The sequence below is a fragment of the Syngnathus leptorhynchus genome, chromosome 20 (genome assembly GCF_054491065.1).
Source record: "Syngnathus leptorhynchus isolate UIUO chromosome 20, UIUO_Slep, whole genome shotgun sequence".
NCBI lineage: Eukaryota > Metazoa > Chordata > Actinopteri > Syngnathiformes > Syngnathidae > Syngnathus > Syngnathus leptorhynchus.
The window spans coordinates 7,407,315-7,428,561 of NC_141214.1; the positions used below are offsets into that span (position 1 = coordinate 7,407,315).

The 21,247-nt window shown below is 49.9% G+C and overlaps 1 protein-coding gene across 6 annotated transcripts in view; it reads left to right on the forward strand.

Annotated features, from left to right (window-relative positions):
• Positions 1-21,247, forward strand: part of jarid2b (jumonji and AT-rich interaction domain containing 2b) — a 57,874-nt gene that overhangs the window by 21,973 nt on the left and 14,654 nt on the right. For 2 of the 6 annotated variants that reach the window (XM_085900290.1, XM_085900292.1), the window contains exon 3: positions 20,188-20,314. In XM_085900290.1, coding sequence (XP_085756416.1) covers positions 20,188-20,314 — 127 coding nt within the window. Of the gene's footprint in view, positions 1-7,661; positions 7,980-8,190; positions 8,273-8,316; positions 13,302-13,573; positions 17,328-20,187; positions 20,315-21,247 lie in introns of those variants that run through there. The other 4 variants (XM_085900293.1, XM_085900294.1, XM_085900295.1 and 1 more) reach the window with 4 other exon arrangements.

Consider the following 21,247-nt stretch of genomic DNA (forward strand, 5'->3'; position numbering starts at 1 on the left):
ACTTCCTTGTCTGATATGGTGCCCCCCCCCCGCCGCCATTTTAGGTGACTTGATGGTGCTCTAGTAGCTTGCTGCCTTAAGAAACGATGAATCGTTCCAAACAATTGGTATCCCAAATTGACACTAACTTTGTTTGGAAGTGAGAGTTTGAATTTTGAAGGAACAAAAAATATTCTCTGAAGTGGTAGATTAGCTTGACGCGTTGGTTAGCTGCTCAGCTGCTTAACTGGAGACACATTGCTGTTCTCGCTGGCTTCTTGTTGGCCGCCAGACGCTCGCTAATGGCGCGGTGGGCTCCAGGGGAAGAGATGAATAATATATCATCACGCATCATTTTTCAAGCACTTTTGGTCAGCGGGCCTCTCCACAATGCGCTGGTGTTTCTGCTCATCAATCACAAAGATAAAAACCCCAAAGGCAGACTGGCGGCTTTCCGAGCGCATCCTCGGCCCTCCGCCGGGCTCTCCACCAGGGCCTCTGCCGGCCGGGGCCTCTCTCTGCCGGCCGGGGCCTCTCTCTGCCGGCCGGGGCCTCTCTCTGCCGGCCGGGGCCTCTCTCTGCCGGCCGGGGCCAGGGCCCGCTGCGCTGTGCATTCGGACGTGAGTGCCTTTATCTTGACGCTAAGTGCTGTTTCCTGTTTGTGTGACTTGTACAGTCCTTTTTTGGGGGGGGGGGGGGGTGTTCTAGTGTATCCCTCCAAATGTCTTCATTTTTTGATATGGAAGCAATCAGATGACGCTTTCTTGCCTCATTTCAGGGAGGTAACTCATTTTTGAAGGTGTTAAAAGATGGCGGAGGGAGGAGGGGCAGGCTTGCTGGTGGGCTCATTAATTCATATGATGCTTTTCCTCTTGGCTGCGCTGAGAACCGATGTTAAATTGAGATAAATTGGTTTTGATGTGCCAGATAATAAAGTGGGATTAACACACGTGAAGTGTTGCGTGAGTAGAAATGGATTTATTTTAATAATAATTCCGTATTCGTATGTTTTTTTGCATTGAAATAAGACTGAAAAAGTGGGGGTCGTCTTATATTCGGGGTCTAGACATTCGTGTGCGCCCCGTTTGATTGACAGCTCCGGCTCGCTCATAATTGACTGAGTATGTTGCTGTGATCGTGTGCGTCTTTGACACAAAGTGAGTGATACATTTCATTGTTACTACTGTCCACTGTTGTGCCGTTTGTCCCATCGCGGTTTGCGCCGTTTGATTGACAGCTCCGGCGCACTCCTTTAAGTTTGCCTCGCATCGTACTAGTGGCCGTTAAGCAGCGGCACGGCCACTAACGGTCGCCAGAAAATGTATTTTCTTGTCTCGATCGATGACTTATGTTTGGTGTGTTGCAGAGAGTATTTCATTTATGGTTATTTATGATTATTTGTTGCCAATAATTCAGTAAAGCAATCAAAACGGAACCAGGTCTTCCCTCCCTCCTGTGTTCTGACCGACACCCGGGGGCGAAAACGGCATAACCATCCGAGCCAACCCCCTATACAGTCCTCAGGCTCCTCAACAATAGCGGTAGCAAATTGAATTATTTTATTGCAATGTTTTTCCTTTTTCAGATTTGTTTCAAGATAACAGTTAGACTTCACTTTGATGGTTCATGCAGTTATTGCAAATTTTTTGTTTTATCACGGTAGATTGGTTTATCCATCCATCCATCCATCCATCCATTTTCATTTGCTTATCCAGGGTCGGGTCTCGGGGGCAGCAACTTTAGGAAGGACTCCCAGACTTCTCTCTCCCCAGCCACTTCATCAAGCTCATCCCGGGGGATCCCAAGGCGTTCCCAGGCCAGCCGAGAGACAGTCTCTCCAGCGCTTCCCGGGTCGTCCCCGGGGTCCCTTACCGGTGGGACGTGCGCGGAACACCTCCCCAGGGAGGCGTCCAGGAGGCATTCTGATGAGATGCCCGAGCCACCTCATCTGGCTCCTCTCAACGTGGAGTCTCTCTCTACTCAGAGTCTCTCCCAGATGAGCTTCTCACCTTATCTCTAAGGGAGAGCCCGGACACCCTGCAGAGGAAACTCATTTCGGCCGCCTGTATCCGGGATCTTGTTCTTTCGGTCACGACCCATAGCTCGTGACCATAGGTGAGGGTAGATCGACCGGTAAATTGAGAGCTTTGCCTTTTGGCTCAGCTCGCTCTTTACCACGACGGACCGGTACAGAGTCCGCATTAGTGCCGATACCGCACCGATACGCCTGTCGATCTCGCGCTCCATCCTGCCCTCACTCGTGAACAAGATCCCAAGATACTTGAACTCCTCCACTTGGGGCAGGATCTCATCCCCGATCCGGAGAGGGCATTCTACCCTTTTCCGACCGAGGACCATGGACTCGGATTTGGAGGTGCTGACCCTCATCCCGACCTCTTCACACTCGGCTGCGAACCGCTCCAGTGAAAGCTGGAGATCACGACTTGAAGAAGCCAACAACACCACGTCATCTGCAAAAAGCAGAGACGCGACGCTGAGGTCTCCAAACCGGACACCCTCAACGCCTTGGCTGCGCCTAGAAATTCTGTCCATAAAAATTATGAACAGAATCGGTGACAAAGGGCAGTCTTGGCGGAGTCCAACCCTCACTGGGAACGAATCCGATTTACTGTGGGAAATGCGGACCAAACTCTGGCATCGGTGATACAGGGACCGAACCGCCCCTATCAGTCAGCTCGGCACCCCGTCCTCCCGAAGCACCCTCCACAGAACCTCCGGAGGGACACGGTCGAACGCCTTCTCCAAGTCCACAAAACACATGTGGACTGGTCGGGCGAACTCCCATGGCCCCTCGAGGATCCTGCCGAGGGTGTAGAGCTGGTCCACTGTTCCGCGGCCAGGACGAAAGCCACACTGCTCCTCCTGAATCCGAGGTTCGACCTCCCGACAGACCCTCCTCTCCAGCAGCCCTGAATAGACCTTAGCAGGGAGGCTGAGGAGTGCGATTCCCCTGTCATTGGAACACACATTTTTGCCTTGCACACCAGTTCGGGCTCCTTTCCAGCCAGAGAGGTGACATTTCATGTCTCAAGAGCAAGATTCTGCAGCCAGGGATCGGACCGCCAAGGTCCCCGCCTTTGGCCGCCGCCCAACTCACAATGCACCCGACCACTTTGGCCCCTCCCACAGGTGGTGAACCCATGGAAACGGGAACCCACGTTTCCTTTTCGGGCTGTGCCCCATGAGCGAAGGCCCGGCCACCAGACGCTCGCCTTCGAGGCCCACCTCCAGGCCAGGCTCCAGAGGGGGGCCCCGGTGACCCGCGTCCGGCCGAGGGAAATCTGAGTCCATATATGTTTTTCTTCATAAGGGGCTTTATGAGCCTTGCTTTGTCTGGCCCCTCACCTAGGACCCTTTTGCTATGGGCATGAGGCCCCAGACAACATGGCTCCTAGGATCATTGGGACACGCAAACCCCTCCACCACGGTAAGGGGACGACTCACGGAGGGGAGGTTTCTTTACATTTCAAAAACCAGAAGCCATTCATTTACAAATGTCATTGCACTTTAGTTTACATGTTTAAATGTTGATGTCATGGTGACCAAATGCAGCTTGGACCAGGGTTTATTGAAGGGAGAATTTCACCGACGGAATGGTGCAGGGCGAACAAATGCAGCTTGGACCAGGGTTTATTTAGGGAAAAGGGAATTGGAATCAACCATGAAGGGAATCTAACATCATCACTAAACACCAACAGGACTGACTGACCGACAGGGATGGCAAACAGAAAAACAGAAAGACAGGAACAACGAGAGACAAGAAATAATCCGACAAGGGTGTGACACGCAGACGGGACTTAAATACGCGAGAAGTAACGAGAGGCAGGTGACGACTGTACATAGATTGTGAGTAGACACAGCAAGGGAGGGGCGAGTTCACAGACACGGACAGAAATAATGACAACCTACACATGATAAAACATTCAGGAACGAGTCGTGACAGGAAGATAAGTGGGCGAACGCAGACACGGGCGGGATAGAGACTTACGGCCAGCAGACAGGCAAACAGAAATCCACTCGGACACGGAACGCAATCTGACCGTGAGCCTCCAGACGAGCAGGACAGGAACACAACACAAGGCGAGGACACAGACAGGAGAAAACAGTAGACACTGACACGAAGAAACACACGGGCAGGGCTTGAATACATAAACTAACAAGAGGAAGCAGGTGACAGACATTATGGTGATGAAGGGGTGTAGCTGAGAGAAGTTGCCGGCCGAGCGTGCTCTGGCACGGGCGTGACACTTCAGATATTAAGATGTGATAGACACTTTTTGCACGATTTGAATGAGGCAAAATAATGCATGATGCTTTTTCTCTCCAATATATTGTTATAATCATTTGTTTCAGATGCAATTATTTTCGGTATCAAAATTAAATTTGGCGTCTTTTTTCAAACTTGAAAAAGAGGGAGTCATCTTATTATCGGGGCCGTCTTATATTCGGGCCAATATGGTACGTAACGCTTGAGTGAGAAGTCATTTGGGCGTTTAAAACAAGCATCTTGCACCATCTTCCTAAAAGTGATGACTTACGATGTGCTGCGGACAGCCCAAAATTCTGAACGCGCTCGCCGTGTCACGTCGCAGGTCATTGCAAGATGCAATCTCGCAATGTGCGGGCGTCATTCATGATTTGATAACAAACCAGTTCGAGTCGGTTTCCTTTCCCGGTCCATTGTCGGCCTGCCCAAACCGGTCTAGGCCGGAATGACTAGATGAGATGACTCATCAAGACCTGCCACAGGTGGGGGAAGAACAACACTCTCTGGCTGAATGAAGCGGGGACACCTGCATGGGACACAAAAGCGCCCCCAATTTTTTAACACAAACTGGAGCCACAGGAGAGGAACAGCTGGAGGCCTGCTGAGGCCTGCTGGAGCCTGCTGGAGCCTGCTGGAGCCTGCTGGAGTGGGGACACCGTCTGGGTGGTCTGACTGAAAAGACCATTTTTCCCCACGTTTTGCTCAATTAGTTCCCGTGCCCACTGGACACGGACACTTCATTCCAAACCAGACAACGTTTGCACTTGAATTATGCTTGGCAGCTTTTGACCAAAGTTAATAAAAACATAAATGTGACAACCTGCTCACAAAAGACACCCCCCTTAGCATAACACGCCAACATCTTTAGCATGACAAAAAACAAGGTAAGTCTTGCTCATTTGCATAACCCCCGCAAGCACACCATCATTTAGCAACATCCGCAACGCCTTGTTCGGCTGAATTTTTTTTTTTTTTTATTGCTAGATATTCAGATCTGCTTTGATGGTAGTCAAGTGACTTCAACTGGGCGTCAAAACGCGAGCACTATTGGAAAGGGGGCGAGGCAAACCTGCGCAGAGATATCAGGTGATCACCACCACGATGTGCGCCTGGTTAGCCAAATACAAGGCAGGGCCCGCTTGGGGCACAAATCAGGCCCGGTCTGTGATCTTTACACGCTTGCACGTTTACCTTCCAGATGGGTCGCCTCGTTCACCTTCCCGAGGACACTTTTGAGGTTTGTTAAGGAGCCTCTGCAAAACGGGGGGGAACGCTCCGCTCGCCGTGTCGATCATCGACAGCCTCAGGCCGTGAACATGCTACTTAAAATTTCATAAGCAAACAAATGAGGGTGAAATTGAAGGAATTAGATTTGAAAAGGAAACGTGGAAACTTGAGGGTCAAAGCAAAACAAAGCCCACATCGTTTTGGGGATTGTAAATGTTTCTTTTTTTCTCTCCATTCAGTTTTATTCTTCCACCTACTGTGGAAAACTCCTTCGGGCTTTATCGGTCCACAGTGGTATGAGATATTTAAGGATTCCATCTTTCAACATTAATTGGCGAATTCTTGGCCGCTTATCAATGGGGCCTCCATGACACTGGCCCTCCTCTTGGATATCAGACATCAATCTCGCCAGCACCGTCTGCTAAGCCTCACTGGGCAATTAAGCACATTGAGAGTGAAAGCTTTAATCAATTCCTGGCTCTCTCCACTACACACACACATACATACTTCCTGAAGCCACAAACACTTTTAAATTTGTTGGCTTTGGCTTTTATACCAGTGTCCAAATAGCAATTTTAAATGTACAAGTCCCTTGAAAGACCCCCCCAAAAAAAACGGCAGTCCATCCGGTTGTTGATGTGTGACCGCCGCAAAAAAAATCTAGTTTATGCAATTATGACTGAAGATTTCAAGGCGTCGCTAGCAAAACAACAAGGGTGACCTTTGGCGCTGGCTTGGCCTAGCATTTGAGCTAACGACGCTTCCCTGTCATGATCCCTCGGCAGCTCGTCTCATCGATCGATCAGAGACGGCCGGCAGGGCCTGAGACCCTCGAGCAAACCTTCACCAAGAGAAGCCATGCTAGGGGGTGGGTCGGCGTTAGAGGGGAGCAAAGGCAGCCTCAGAATCCCCCACAGGACTCCCTAGGCTGTCGGGACAGAAGGTCATTGATTGAGGGGAAAAATTCATAATGATTAGACACATTAGGACACTGTAAATAACTCCTGGCTCCAGTTTCAGTCTGCAAAGGGGTATGAGGGAGGCCAAAAAAGAAATCAGTCTTTCTTTGATGTTTTCTTCCACGTCTTGTGCTCTTCGGTTAGCAAAATTAGCATGAGGGAGCAACTCGGGGGTCAGTGGAGGTCTGGCTTTTAAATCTCGCACTTTGATGTGTGTGTGTGTGTGGGGGGGGGCACGATGCTGGGGGTTAGTTGTGCGTCCAAGTCGGAGCGGGGGTTGGCCTCAATTTCCATGAACACTAAGAAGTCCCTGACTTTCTTTCTTTTGTCCCTTTGTTTCTTGTTCAACTTCTTAAACGGCCGATGTGATTGTGTTTAATGCTGAGAAACAAGCATTCACGCAAGTGCTACAAGTATTTAGCCTAAGAGAAAGGATCGCCGTTTTACTTCGAATTGCGGCCGGCGATGCCGAATAAGCGCACTAAACATCCTCCGATTTCTCGGATCCTCGGATCACGCTACGTTCGAGTTTGCTGGGACGCAAGAAAGCTTACATGGCGCTCACAAGGCCCAACATTGAAAAAGCCATCCAGTTTAAACAGAAACAAAAGCCACAACTCAAGAGCTCTCAGGGGGTTTCATCATTTTGGTCAAGATGGCTTTGCAAGTGGGAACAAAGTTTTCCGTAAGACACCGTCCAAAGGCCGACCAATCAGAATGTTCAGATTTTGCCGTTTTGTGGAATATAGTATTAGTTTTCAGGTCATACCATTCATATCGACTCATTCAAGGGAGCCCAGACCCCAGCCACTTCGCCTAGCTCGTACCCAAGCTAGCTGAGACAGTCATCCCCAGGGCCGGGCTCCTTCCGGTGGGACATGCCCGTAACACCTCATTGTATCTCGTGTCCGTCGCTGCCCACAGCTCTTGTATCTCGTGACCGTTGAGAGTAGGAACATAGATCGGGCGTTAAATGGTGTTTTGCCTTTTCTTTTCGAAGCATCCCCTTGTTCCCTGAAATCTGGGAATGGTCAGCTTTTCTGTTGAATGGCATTCAAGTTTCTGTGTATGGTATGGTGAAGGCGTAGTGCAACTTAACTCCACTCACGAAGAGCTCAAGAGCTGCATGGGGTCGATTTAGGTGCGGTTTCTTTGCGTGGGGCCGCCTCGGAGAAATGTTTAAAGTTGCCGCTGCACGCCTCGCGTCGTGATAGGCTGACGCCGGCGAAGAAAGGAGCTGCTCGGACTCGACTTGCCAGTGCCGCTGGAGCAGCTCTCGCGACGACCGCAGCAGCTGCGAAGCTCAGGCGAGAGAGAGGACGGACGGACACAAGACGCGTTCTTTTTTGATTTTCATGTTGTTCCTATTTTTGCAGGTCACCTTATTTATTGTCTCCCGGATGAGGGATTGGAACACTAAGGCGGCGGCGGTGGGCGGACGATGTTGAAAGAAGAACCGGGAGCCGAGCCTGAGCAGCCGAACGGAACTTATTATGTTGCGGTTGTTTGGGCTATGTTACCCCCGAGTGAGTTTGGCTTCGCTCCGTCGACGGCAACCCAACGGAAGTATTCTGCCGGTTTTTAACCCATTTTGAAGGATACACGCCAAGGAAAACAGGAAGGATTGTGCTTTTTGGGGGAGTTTTTTTCCCCCCCTCTCTCTTCTTCTTCGGGGATTTAAATTTGCTGGTGCTCCTCGGGGGAGAGACATTCATGTGGCCATTCTCTCGTTTCTAGTTTTCCTTTTTGGGGGTGGGGGGGGAGAGAGTGCATGATGAGCAAAGAACGACCCAAAAGGAATATTATCCAGAAGAAATACGTAAGTGAACCTTCAAGTTTGTCGCCAGAAATGCTTCAACTTTCATCTGGGGGGGGGGTTGAACCTCCTAGCAGGCAGCTTGAGCCTCCTAGCAGGCAGCTTGAGCCTTTTAAAAAAACACGTTTGACTCAATTTGGTGCAAAATTCAAGCATTTCCTCAATGTTGAGTCGTCTTTTGGAGCTTCCTTTGTCGCCGAGGTCGTGTTGCAAGCGTGCCTGGGTACGACGTGTCCAGTTTTTGTGCGAATTGGTATCAATTATTTGAAAGTGACACAACGTGGCTCAAATTTCGGACCGAAATGGCTTTTTGTGGGCTCGCCCTTCAGCGAAGTGGAAGCCGATTAACCGAGTCGTCGGCATCCGCGGCCATGGCTCACCCTCACCACCGCGCTGCGCTCCCTTCGTGTTATCTCACTTTGTGGAGGGTGAAAATGCTGAAGAATAATAATAGTGGCTGGCTGAAGGGAGCTTTAATTCCACGGGAGCGTGCATCAATTCCACACCAGTGTTGTCGTCCGTCTGTGGTCCCTTTAATAAACGCCGTCCTCGTCGTCAGAGGGAGCGAGCAAGGGAAAGAGGGTCACGCAAAATCAGCATCTTTGCTAGCTTTTACGCCCCCACTTAAACGTGTGTTGCGTCGGGGGGTACAGGGGGCTTATACCCGCGAACTTCCCACTTTGGTAATCCCTGGTAGTTAATTCTCCAGGTATCGGTGACCTTCTGCTAGCTAGCTAACATCGAAGCAAACCATCGCGCGGTTAGCCTGCTAGCGTTCTTTTCCCTTTCTTAAAACGGCGACAAAATTGCGTCTTTTGAGCGACAAGTGTTCTTTTTTTTTTTTTTAGGGGGGGTGCTTGTTTAAACGATTGGCATTACAAGGGATCGGGCGAGGGGGCACTTAACATACGTGATGAGAAGCGACCATTTTCTGTTGACGTACAACGCTGCCGGCGAACGTCACTCCGATTGCAAGTTTGTGTGAATTTCGGGGAGAATGCAATGTCCCGACGTGTCGCCCCGGCTCGGCTGGCCATTTCAAGTTTTCTGCACGCACGCACACACAAACATTGTGGTTGTTTTTGCTACGTTCAGGTGCACGCTCGTTTTCAACAGTCAAAGTTGTTCAGCTTCTTTGCAACAAAACAAACGATTTCAGAGGGACGTTTTGTTTTTGGCCTTCTGTAAACCTTCATCGTTCAAATGGATGCTCAAACATGACTGCTTTCAAACAGAAATCTGGTGGCATTTCTCTTAACGGATCAGCCTAGGGCAGGCAGGGGTCGGGAACCCAAAATGTTCAAAGAGCCATATTGGCCCAAATAAGATAAAAACCATACCTGTCTGGAGCTGCAAAAAGCCATTTATAAGGCAACATAGACTAATAAAATAAGAAATCATAATAATAGTGGTATCAATTGGATCATTTCTTCTTGCGGCCCATTAGAGTTCACGTACCTGCATAGCAGAGCTGTCTGTTGGATATCGGAATTGATGTCCTTGATCTGGTGATCGGTGATATTGTTTGTGCGGAGAGGCATGTCTTTAGTTTTCTGAATAATTTCGGTTTTATTTTTGAAGTCTGAAACAAGACACTCTGATATTTTAATGAATGAATCCCTTCACGTACTCGTCATCGGTGAATGGTTTGGCCGTGCTTTGTTATCTCTCGGGCTGCAAAACTTGCAGCAGTAGTAGAGTTTAGAGATGCGATCCACTTTTTGGAAATGTTTTTTTGGTCCTGAAATTTCTCCACCAGCACTGCAATTGCACGTTTCCTCTCAGTTGCAACTGGGTAATCGGCAGCAAATTTAGCACGCTTTATCTGAAAATGTCGCTCCGAATTCCTCTTCTTGTTATTTGACAACTTCTCATTGCAAATCAAACATGCAGCAGGCAATGCTTCAGCATTGGCAATGAAAGCAAATAGTTCAGTCCATTCTTTCTTAAAGCCTCTGTTCTTTCTCATCAGCAATCTTTCTCTTTTTGCCTTTTGAATCCATGGCCAATCACTCACACACCTGTTTGTGCTGTGTTCGTAGCCCGTGACGCAATTTTGCTATTTGACGCCATTCTTAAATTCGCTATTTTTAATATATTTACAACTACAGACATTTTTACAGCATGAGAATGGTTGTGTCATGATTACCATATAAAAACCATATTTAAAAAAGCAACAACAACAACATGTTTTTCCATTCTTGCAAAAATTCCAGGGAGTCACTAGGGGCGTGCTAAAGAGCCACATGCGGCTCTGGAGCCGCGGGTTGCCAACCCCTGGCCTAGGGTGACCAGATTTGGGTTTCTGAAAAAGAGGACACCTTTTTTGTGGGTCATTTCTGTCATATGTTATGGCACAAATGACATGGTGTCTGTACAGCAATTGGATTTACACAAAACATGTGTACAATAACAAAAATATATTGACACTAACAAACACTTGAGTACACTGACATTTGAAACCCAAAAAAGGGCTCCTCTTCATTCCTCCTCTTTTGCGGGGTGCGTTGGCACCTATATTTGCCACAGACACGTAAGTGCCTGCCTTGCATGTCAAGCACTCAGCTTCGTAAGTATCACGACCCTGGCGAAAGCGCGGCAACTTTTTTTTATTCAACTCCTCTGTGAACATGCATTTTCGTTTCAGCATTGCTCGCAAACACTCTGTGTAGACTGGTCAGTCCAACCTACTTTGTAGCAAAGTGACTAGATTTGAGGAGAAGGGCGTAGAAAAAGCTGGAATTGTGTGAAATGGAACGGAGTGGCAATTCTATCGACAATGTACTGTACACGTCTTACGTTTGAGGCAGTCCAACAAAATCCCGGCCCATTTTGAAATTCTCCCCCTACATTTTTTAGTAGGACATGTCCGGGAAAAAGAAGACGTCTGGTCACCCGAGATCAGCCAGCATCAGAAACCAGCTAAGACAGCGTCCTGTCTAATCGATGAAAGTGTGACTGAAAATTGCAGCTGGGCCCTATCTGGATGTGCCTTTTTCACCCGCAACTCAGCAAAGCCGAGTCAGGGCAAGACGTTCCGTTTCGGCACAAATCTTGTGAAATTGCTGCGCCAGGAGTGACGTCTACTCGCAGCTAGCTTGTCCACCAATCGACTTGACTTTTATCAACAGTGCAGTTGGAGCTGTTGCCACTTGGAAGCGTGCACGACATCATACTTAAAACGGTCCGGAGGGCCGTCATTGGGTCGAAGTGGCGTATTTCCGCCACTGGAATGCGCCGACGCCACATCTGGCTTGCATTTGACGCTTGCAGTGAGAGCTTGAAAATTGCCAACAAACCTCAAGGTTGACTCTTTTTAAGCCCCCTTTCCCCAACCCCCTTCAAGTCAGGCCCTACTGATCCCCCGGTGCCCTTCCTTAATTAGTGTAAGACAATTACGCACGCTCGGCTTAACCGTTTCCCCTCAAGCACGAGCCCGCCGTCCTCCCTCCAGACTCCAATAAACACCGTCGCGTCTTTATTGGTAATGAAATCATTGATTAAGTGTAATAAAAGCAAACCAGGCAAAGCTGATCCACTTGGAGGCGCCCTACCTCCTATTTGTCCCCCAGAGGTTGCAGCCCAGCTTGGTTTTGTTTTTTGTGGCTCCTTGATCACAGCTGAGTGAGTCCTTTGAATGAGGTGGCAAAAGTCTTTTGCAAATGTTCTGATAAGGCGGCACGGCACGCAAACGACGCGTGCGATCGGCCGTTTTCATCACACCGTTGGTTTCCTTAACATGGATTGACAGTGGAGGTAGTTGTTTATTCTAAAGTATTTTTGTCTGATTTTGTTCTGGTGAACTCCTGCCTCCATTCTGGCGGTCGTTGAATGAGATTTGAATGTCTCGGCTGACGAGTAGCGAGCAGTGTTGATGTACGGCGAGAGAAGGCCTTTGCCTTGCTGCCCTTCTCCTTTTTTTGTGCGCCTTGTTGTCGTTGCCACCGCTGAGAAGTCCTTTGTTTAGGCCCCAGCTGGAGCCTTGCACTCCCAACTTTGCATGTGCCAGTGTGGGACGAGCACAGCTGCTGCAGATGCCTTTTCAAATGGAAAGAGCCTGTCAGGCTCTGTTTCATCAGGTGCGCCGTGGCCGAGGAGGACGATGGGCAAACTGCGAGTGTGAAACCAAATTCGAGCGAGCGGGCCCGGCCGGATGGGTTGGCCCCCTGTGCCACCCTCCCCCTTTTTATCTCCCGGTCCAAAATGAAATGCGGGGCCTCTCGGTCGGCGCAGGCTGGAGGGTCAGCGGGTTGTTTTCCTCTCCCCCGAGCCCTGCCTCGCTTCATTGAAGCTGATGTTTCAATGCAAACGTGTGCGCAACATGGCGATAGGGGGGGGGGCGCTGGTGCTGAAAAGCCCCCAGCCAGCCCCCTTTGGTAACCACGGTGACAGTCCTAAACTCAAAGTCCTGCTTTATCTATCGCCTGTTTATTTGACTGGGCCGCACTGTTTACGTTCCACTTGGAGCCGGTGGAAGGCGTTGACTCGGCTCCTTTTTTGCTGAACTCAGCTAGCGCTTCTGCCACTTCCATATTTGTGCCTTGCTCTTTCTAGTAGCATGCACCTCCTGTATTTTTGTGCCTCCAAATGAGTAGAAAGTGATTTTTTTTACGTCAGTGAGAATGAAGGGTTGTTTTGTTTTCCCGCAAAGGTGATGACGGCACGTTGCCGTTCATTCGCTGACTGCCAAGCCTTTTCAAGCGGACTTCCCGCTTTTGTGGCTGGAAGAGAAGCTTGCCAGAACTGCCTTTGCAAATGTGGCAACCGGATGGATGATCTTAGTCATCCATCCACCTCTTTTACACGGAGATCCGGTGACTTTTTTGTTTAGGCAGCCATTTTGGGGGTGGCCTTACATCACAGGCGAGCCACCCGACAAAAGCTTGTTCTGCGACGCGGCCTTCTCTCCTTATCGGCCATATGCGTGCGACTGTTTTCCAAACTGGTTTTCACTGACGTGGGCAAAGGTCTTCAGTTGCACCTGTGTTTGGGAGATAAAGCGGTTCCGAAAGCAACTGGCGGATATTTACAGGTGAGCAAATGGTGGTGTTGTCTTTGTTCAAAGGTGAGCGTGGTAAAATTGTGGCCGAGGTGTGGAAGGAAGGACACTTTTTGTGTGCACGTCACACACGACTTGAGTCCACCGTGTGTGTGATATATATACGCTGCTGCTCCCGTGGTTGTAGATGGAGATTGGAGCGAGTGGGACAACTGGTCTGGCCCTGAGAGGCAGGCTCTGTGTGTGTGTTTTGCTACAATTCTGTGTGTGCGTGCGTGCGTGCGTGCGTGCGTTTGTGTGTTGACTTCAGCTTAGTATTCACAATGCATTTGACTTTGGTTAAACAATGATTTTCACTCATTTAAAGCAAGTCAATTGTACCATACAAAATGTTTTAGACAGGTTGCTACAAGGCCAACGCCGCATCGCTTGTCGAATTGTCGGCTACACGGAAGTCATTGTCTGATATTAAAGGCGACGAAAAGGCCGCTTGAGTTTTTAATCCGACTTTAGTCCCTTAAGACCTCTGCGTCCCTCTTGGCGTCGCGCCGCATGTGTTTACTAAACAGCCGCTACCTTTTCACCTCAACGTCTGCTCCACAGTTATTGTGAGGCAGGCAGGCAGGCGGGCATCGGGCCAATTAACTCTCGTGGGACGAGGCGACGAGAGGACAGATCGATTTGCCGCCGTCTCTCATAGAAACGCCGGAACACTGACTGTTCAGACTTAGAGTTTAGCAATGCCATGGTCCTTGAGGATATCCCGGTTTATAACACATTTTACTTTGACTTTTTGTCTCTGAATTTTTATCAAGTCCATGATAGTAATTCTTTTATTCTGGGCTTGGGATGATGGTATTTCCTTAGAACGTCCAACAAATTCGAAGAAATGCGGGCGTGCTTGTCGAAAGTTTACAACTCAGTACAAGTTGCAAGCGTCGTCGCGTGAGTCACACAAGCGAGGCCAAGTGGGAAAACATTACCCTCAAAGGGGGCTTTCCTGTCGTCAATTTGACCGCTATTTCCGATAATTGTTTCCTTTGGAGCTAAAGCTGCCAACACCAAGACAGACAGCACCTTGTCACGGACGCCCCGCCCCTTCTTTCTATCTTTCCACCAACAATCACATCCATCGTTTGTACCCTTCCGTCACATCCGACTTTCATTCACTTATTCCACAGTCGTTTTCACAACACGGTTGCCGGCCAAGTGGTCATACGCGGTTGCGCTCAACCTAAATCAAGCCAAGCCTGCTTGGTGACAGGTTACGCAATTTAATGAAGCCAAATCGACACATTGAATTAGTGTGTGGGATGCTAGCAAGGTGGAGAGTCAGCCACTGATTTTCCAAGTGTCATTTCAAAATGATTTTCTCTCATGACTTAAACCACAAAAACTGGTCCAAACGGGAGAGCGTCCGTCTTTCTACCCCCTTGGCGCAATACATGGAGGAGGGGGCGAAACTATTGAAGTTTTGATCTCAGCGCTGAGAGGTGACACTCATTCCTTGAATCGCTTCTCCACATTGGGAGCCCTCGCTACAAGTCCCTAAGCATTGGAAGGCGCCGCCTAAGCCCCCGGCCGGCTTTGTTTCACGGTCTTCTTTGGCTACGTTGTAATCTGCAGTCACACCGGCGCACACAGCACGTCTTTCATAGGCTTAAGATTGTCGCAAGCGGAGAAACAGGGATAACGCTACGGGGGCTAGCTGAGCGCTAGGCGAGTAAATGAAGGTGCTGCACCTGGCTAGCTGCCTGCCGTGAGCGATTCTGCAGGAAGTGATAACAAATGCCGCCTCGCTTCATGCTGAATTCTGTGATTTGGCAATCCCCTCCCAAAAAAGGTGACCTCAGGAAGATCGCCCTTTTCAACATGCTAGATAAGAATCCAAGAACGTGATGCTCGGCCGTAGATTTAGGCCCTTCTCTCGGTGCAACTTCCTGTCTGGCTATCTGTGTTGGCGTCCATTCTCATCTGGCTGCCTACCTGAAGCTTAACCATTTCTAAATGGCGGAAGCTGCCACAGATGCGTCAACTGTCAAATCTCCGCTTGACCGATTGGCCTCACGTTACGGGAGAGTCGGCTCGAAGCCACGGACGTTCCGACATCTCCGGTGTATTGCCTCCCCGAGAAACTCCAAACAAACCCGCATCCTGTCAAGAAGGAGCTCTGGGTTCCGATGGCCCGTCTTTGACGTTTATTATGTTTTGGCGTTTGGAGTGTACCGTTAAAGCAGCAGCCTGGGAATTCCTCATAGCACCTGCACCTGGCACTTTAAATCAATCTCACGCTGCCGTTAAAAAAAGCCAACTCGAGATTTATCCCGCCTTTCTGTTTTGAGATGTCACTGGAATGGGAATGTGATTTTTCAAGCGGATTGAATCACGGTGTACGTAGCTTGTCACTTGCACTCTTGATAAATGGCGGCCGATTCATCTGGCTCTTCTGCCGCCTCTGTATTCCGTTTGCCTAACATTTTCTCTCGGAAATACCTCTGGTTGTTTTGGTTTCACACGCGAGCGAGCTCAGAGTTGACTTGACCTCAACCCGCACTGTAATCTCACACCGTATTGATCCAACCATACCCGGAAATCACTTGAAAGCCCCGCCGCCTTTTGACATTTCAAACTCCAGTGCTGTGTGGAAGTGCTGATCCAAAAGTCTGTTTATCCAGCATTTAGACTGCCCCCACCCCACTGTCAAAATGGCAGCTCTGTAATACGGGAGGTTGTTTTTGGGGGCTGTGGCATTGCGTCAGGAGGTTGGTAGCCAACAAACCTCGAGCATTTGTCGTGTGAGCTCAGCGCTTGGCGAAGAAGTAGGTCAGCGGAGGGACCTTGTTCAACCCGAGCTGAGCAAATCGTGTGTGTGTGTGTGTGTGTGTGTGTGTGTGTGTGTGTGTGTGTGCTCGTGTGTAAATAACCCTTTCAGCGAGAACTCGGCTGAACTCAGCCAAATCTCTGCGGAATCCCACCTGGCGTCACGGTGAGTTTCAACGTCAGCACTCGACTGACGGCGGGGGGAAGAAGGGCAAGAAGAAAGGGGGACCCATCGCCCTCTGGGTGAGGATCTCGAAATGGAACGGCCCGGGGGCCACGCGTAAGCAGGAGAAAGAATTGTGCTCACTTGGCCTCAATTGTTAGAGCATGGCCAACATCCTCTACCAATCCGAGGTGGTCCCCCCCCCGCTGTCGCTCGATTGGCAGCTCAACTCAGAATGCCATTGGATTGACAGCTAATCCGCGGCTCGCTGAGGGTGGAGAATAAATAAAATCAGAATGTGGGGGGGGGGGCACAGCACTCGGTAGAAGCCGTCAATTTTCCCTCCGATCCGCTGTGGCATCTGCGATTCTATTTTCCTGGCCTGACAAATACTTGCGTGCTGATCCCACATTTGAAAAATTTGCATTTAATCAATCAAAAAGCTTCATTTGGAAAAACATCCCAGAGTGCCGACTTCACAAGTCTACAGCTCTTTGCGAGTGACTAATTGGCAGCCTGGCCTTGGCACGGGATGGAAGGCAAGGTCCCCTCTTGGCTATTATAGCATGCCCTTCAATGGCTCACAGCCAGTGAAAGCAGAGCCTGAGTGGTTGCCGCGCCGAGCCGTGTGTTCGTGAAACAAACACGTATACACAGTCAGAAGGGTTTAAAGAGCCATGTGTGTACTTGTTGAGAACACGTGCCCTGCATATGGTGCACCCCCACCTCTGTTTTACCCCAATGCGCCCAAAACTCACAGAAGAAAATATTCCCGTTCTTTGCCTGCCAAGATATTACTTTTAGCGGGTAGTGTTAGTATCAAGCGGGAACATGCCAGGATTGACAGTGTGGCTAAACAATGTTGTATGTGGGAAGTCACGACAACACAGAAACATCCCGGCGTTCTCCTCATGTGGTTTGTGTGGCGGCTCTTTGCAAGTCACTTAGGAATAACGGGGGGCTGCAAAGAGGCAAACTATTCCAGCCTGGTATTGGTCCAGCTGCTCACTGACGAGGCATTGAAGCCGGTGAGCTAACAACGGGAAGAAAGGAGCAGGTGGAACGAGAGACGGAAGGTAGGCCAACAGATGTTTGTGTGTCAAGCTATCGGGAAGGTTCCCAAATAACTGATGTTGCCTCTGGTAGCGACTGTGCTCACTGTACTCGCCGTTTATGGTGGCGTGAAACCCCCTTGACTTCTCATATGATCAGAATCCAACACACTTGAGCTAATAATTAGCCTTGAATGCTAACATAGTGAGAATGCTAATGTGGCAACAAAGCAGCAGCAGGTGGTGGCGGTGACGTTTCTTTGTCTGGTCATTTCCTTCCTGGTTTACTTTGCGCTGCGTTCATTGGAAGAATGGCTGTCTGTGCATAAACAACACCTATGCCAGCACCATTGTCAAGACGTTTTACACCTCGATTGATTTAGCCATCCTCCAAATAACGTCGTCAACACCAAAAGGCAACGTTGTCAGAGGCGGTGAAAGTGACGTGCCGCACACTTATAAGATTCCTGCCATCGGTGACTCAGATGATGACTGAGGTGTTTTTCACAGCCCCTGACTGTTGCGTGGCTGCCAACTGTGTTCTGAGTCAGCTAAGTGCCAAGTCCGTACGTGAGGAGAGGAAACCCCTGGAGGTATTTCTCAGACTGGCGGTTTCTGTCAGGGGAACAAAGCAGGCTTGAGTTCAAGTGTTCAAGCTGTTATTATTAGCCTCCCGCTCTTGTCATGACTCAGCGGACTGAACGGATCAGAGCTGCGGCTGGCCGGTGGGAGGGAGGGAGGTTGGGAGGGATGAGAAAAAATGGTTTTCCAGTGATTTTTGACCATTAGCTGCATATAAAAACGCTACTTGCGGTTCAGACGGCTGAAGATTCTCGCAGCGGATTGACTCAACTGTCAGTCTGTCTACAACGCCGCCAGAGCTTCATTGTCTTGACGTGAGAAGTTATGCGCTTGTGAGTCAGGCGTCCTCGCCGTCTCTTCTCGTTAGCTAAAACAACTTCAAATCTCCGGGAGTGGGATAAGCTTCAACATGATTGAATATTCTCTAAAGAAAGAAAAACAAACAGCCAAAGCAGCTTCAGCAGTGCTTCTTCCAAGAATAGTTCATTGAGCTTCTCTTTGATACCTTCATCATCCTCTGGTTTCCTCAAAGAGGAACCATCCACCCCAAGCGCAAACTCACACAGCACAGATTCTGATTTTTGTACGGATCCCTTCATCCGGCTGACATTTTATTCTTTATACCCGCCCGCCGTTAGGACGTTACTCGACACGTCATTATCGAAGCCATAGCAAGCTTGGAAACATTCCTCCAGTGTGTTTGGTTGACACCTCGTCGACCAGCGCAACACCAGTGGCTGGACGTTATGAGAAAGGCAGTTTGTTCTTCTTTTTTTTTTTTTTTTTTGCATTGGAAAACCACACAAGTACGCACGCACCTGACCAACAATCCGCCATCCACTCCCGGTTTACACAAATAGACGCTACATTGCACAAAGATTCCTTTCCTCTTCAACTTTGGGAAGACACTTGGGGTCGACGTCAGAAAGCGCCAGCGCCATTGCTGCTATGATTGCACCCCAATCTGAAAGTTGCAGAGTCGTTGAACAAGGACCACGTGACTCCTCCCTCCGCTCTTTGTTGTCCTTTCTCTGCCTCTGTCCTCCTCCCATTAAAAGAGGCCCCCGAGCTGTTAGCTGGCTGGCGGATGGGTCCCGGGAGGGCACCGGGGATGTGAAATGCAAGCGTGTGATTGACAGCTTCTTTTGGATCTTGAGTGGCTTTTAGGCCCGCCATAAGAAGGTCAACTTTGACTCCGGCCAGCCACCCACTGGACCTCGATAGATGGCAAATCTCAAGCGGGAGCGTCCGAGGCAAAGTCGCCCCCGAGGGTCTTCCCTCAGAGTGGCGAGCTGGCTTCCGTGTTAGCAGGGAGGCTGCTTTTGCATGGCCCAGACCCACAGGCCCTTCCTGTCAAGACACCGGGCTAACGAGGTTACGCTCCATCTTGCTTCAGCAGTGACCCCCAATGGGATTGAAATAAGGGCTAACGATCAGTGCGCCTGGGCCGCATGTGTTGGCAGGAAGGAAGCGCTTCATCGTGGGCCAGACGTTTGTTTAAAACAACATTTCCCCCCCCCACTTCCGTTTACCCGTCTGTCTTTTTTTGTCTTACCCCAGAGTGGAAAAGTCTGTTAGCGTAATGCATTTGGAGAGTTGTTTTTTCTTCATGTAGAAGAGCGCACCGCAGTTGGCATGCAGCCCACATTCCCGCGCCGTGACATTGGCAAGAGTCTGAGGAAGCGGTGCGGCGCGGCGCTGGGTTATTTTTAGTCCAGACGGCTTGCGTATTCTCACACTTGCGCACACATACACGCACGGTCGGTCTTCACGAGGAAATGTTAGCTAGCCTCGCAGATGACGTTAGCTTATCATCAAGAGACAAAAATCAAGTATTTGATCCGTTGTGAAGGTGAAGTCAGCAGTTTTCATATGATGCAAAAATAACTGGGTCAATCCTCAAATTGGGCTGAGTGTAATTGTAGAGAATAGTAAGTGACATGCTGTCGTGTGGTGGTGCTCCGATCAGCAGCCGAGCGTGATTGGTTGATTTCCGTGTACATGTGTGTGAGTATTATGCACAGTGCGTGCAAAAGGAGCCGCGCGCAAGGGTAAACAGCCTAATGGGGGAAATATGTCGTCTCTGCTTGTTTGATGTCAAACTAATGACTTGAGGAAACCAGCTTGCAGCAACGAATGAATAATGCAAAGCCAAATTAGCTGCGAACGAGCGCGTCTCGGTGGCAGCCGCGGTGACGTCGGCGCGCCGAGTCACTGCGTGATGTGAATGGAACGCCGTCTGGGGCCAACGCGCTCCCATAAAAATCAACGCAAAGTGTCAACATGCACTTGTTTTACGCAGGACGACAGCGATGGGATTCCGTGGTCGGAGGAGCGGCTGATGCGCAAGGTGCTCTACCTGTCCCTCAAGGAGTTTCGCAGTGCGCAGAAACGGCAGTTGGATGGCCATGCCGACGACAACCAAAACGGTAAGCGGCTCTCGGATGCGTAGCGCGGCCACACGACCGTCCCGACGGTGCTCGAGAAAGTTCAAGATTTATTCTCAAGATCTTAGTGTAGTGTAGGTGTTAACCCAGGGCACATCAGCAGAATGTAATGTGGCGCTCGCTGCTCACGTCATGTTTTTAGTGACATCAGTGACCGTTAGTATCTTCTTCCTTCCTTCCTTCCACTCCTACCTTCTTTTCTTCCACTGCATCTGTCAGCATCTTCCCCTTTGCTACGCTAACTGCTAACCCCTCCCCCTCCATCAACTCCCTCCACTGATGGAGGAGCTGGACGGTGGCCAGGAAGCCAAGACGAGCCTGGTTGCCATTAGCCACTCCCCCCTTCCTCCTCTTGCTCATTCTGCGACTGTCACTTCCTGTCTAACGCTAGCTAGCAACGACCAATCGGAAATGCCGCGTCGGATCACGTGATCTTTGGCCTCTGCACAAGATCACCAGCCACTGTGTGATCTTACTTTTATCTCTCTATCAATAAGTCCCCAAATCTACGCCGGTGGTTTCCCGTCCTCGAATTTGATTGACAGCCTCAGCAGGCACGCGGCTCATCATGTTCCTTATATGAGGCTTGGCCTTTCTGGAGAATTGAAGGTACACGTCACGAGGCGACAAGCTCAGTTAAGCACGCATAAATCTGATTCAACTCAAAAGCTATCAGGACGCCACTTAGCGCATCACTACCTGTGAGCCCCCTCCCCCATCTAGCCCGCATTCAGCTCCCATCGCCCGTGCACCCACCTTGACGGAACGTCTCTGGCGCTGCCCCTCACACGGGCGCTCATGTGCAACATGTCAAACACGCCTTCAGTGAAGCAAGAGAGGAAGTAATGAAGGGGCCCGTCCCGTGCCTGCGCCTGCTCGCTTGTTTGTTTGCCTTCTTCTGGGACGCCAGGCGTC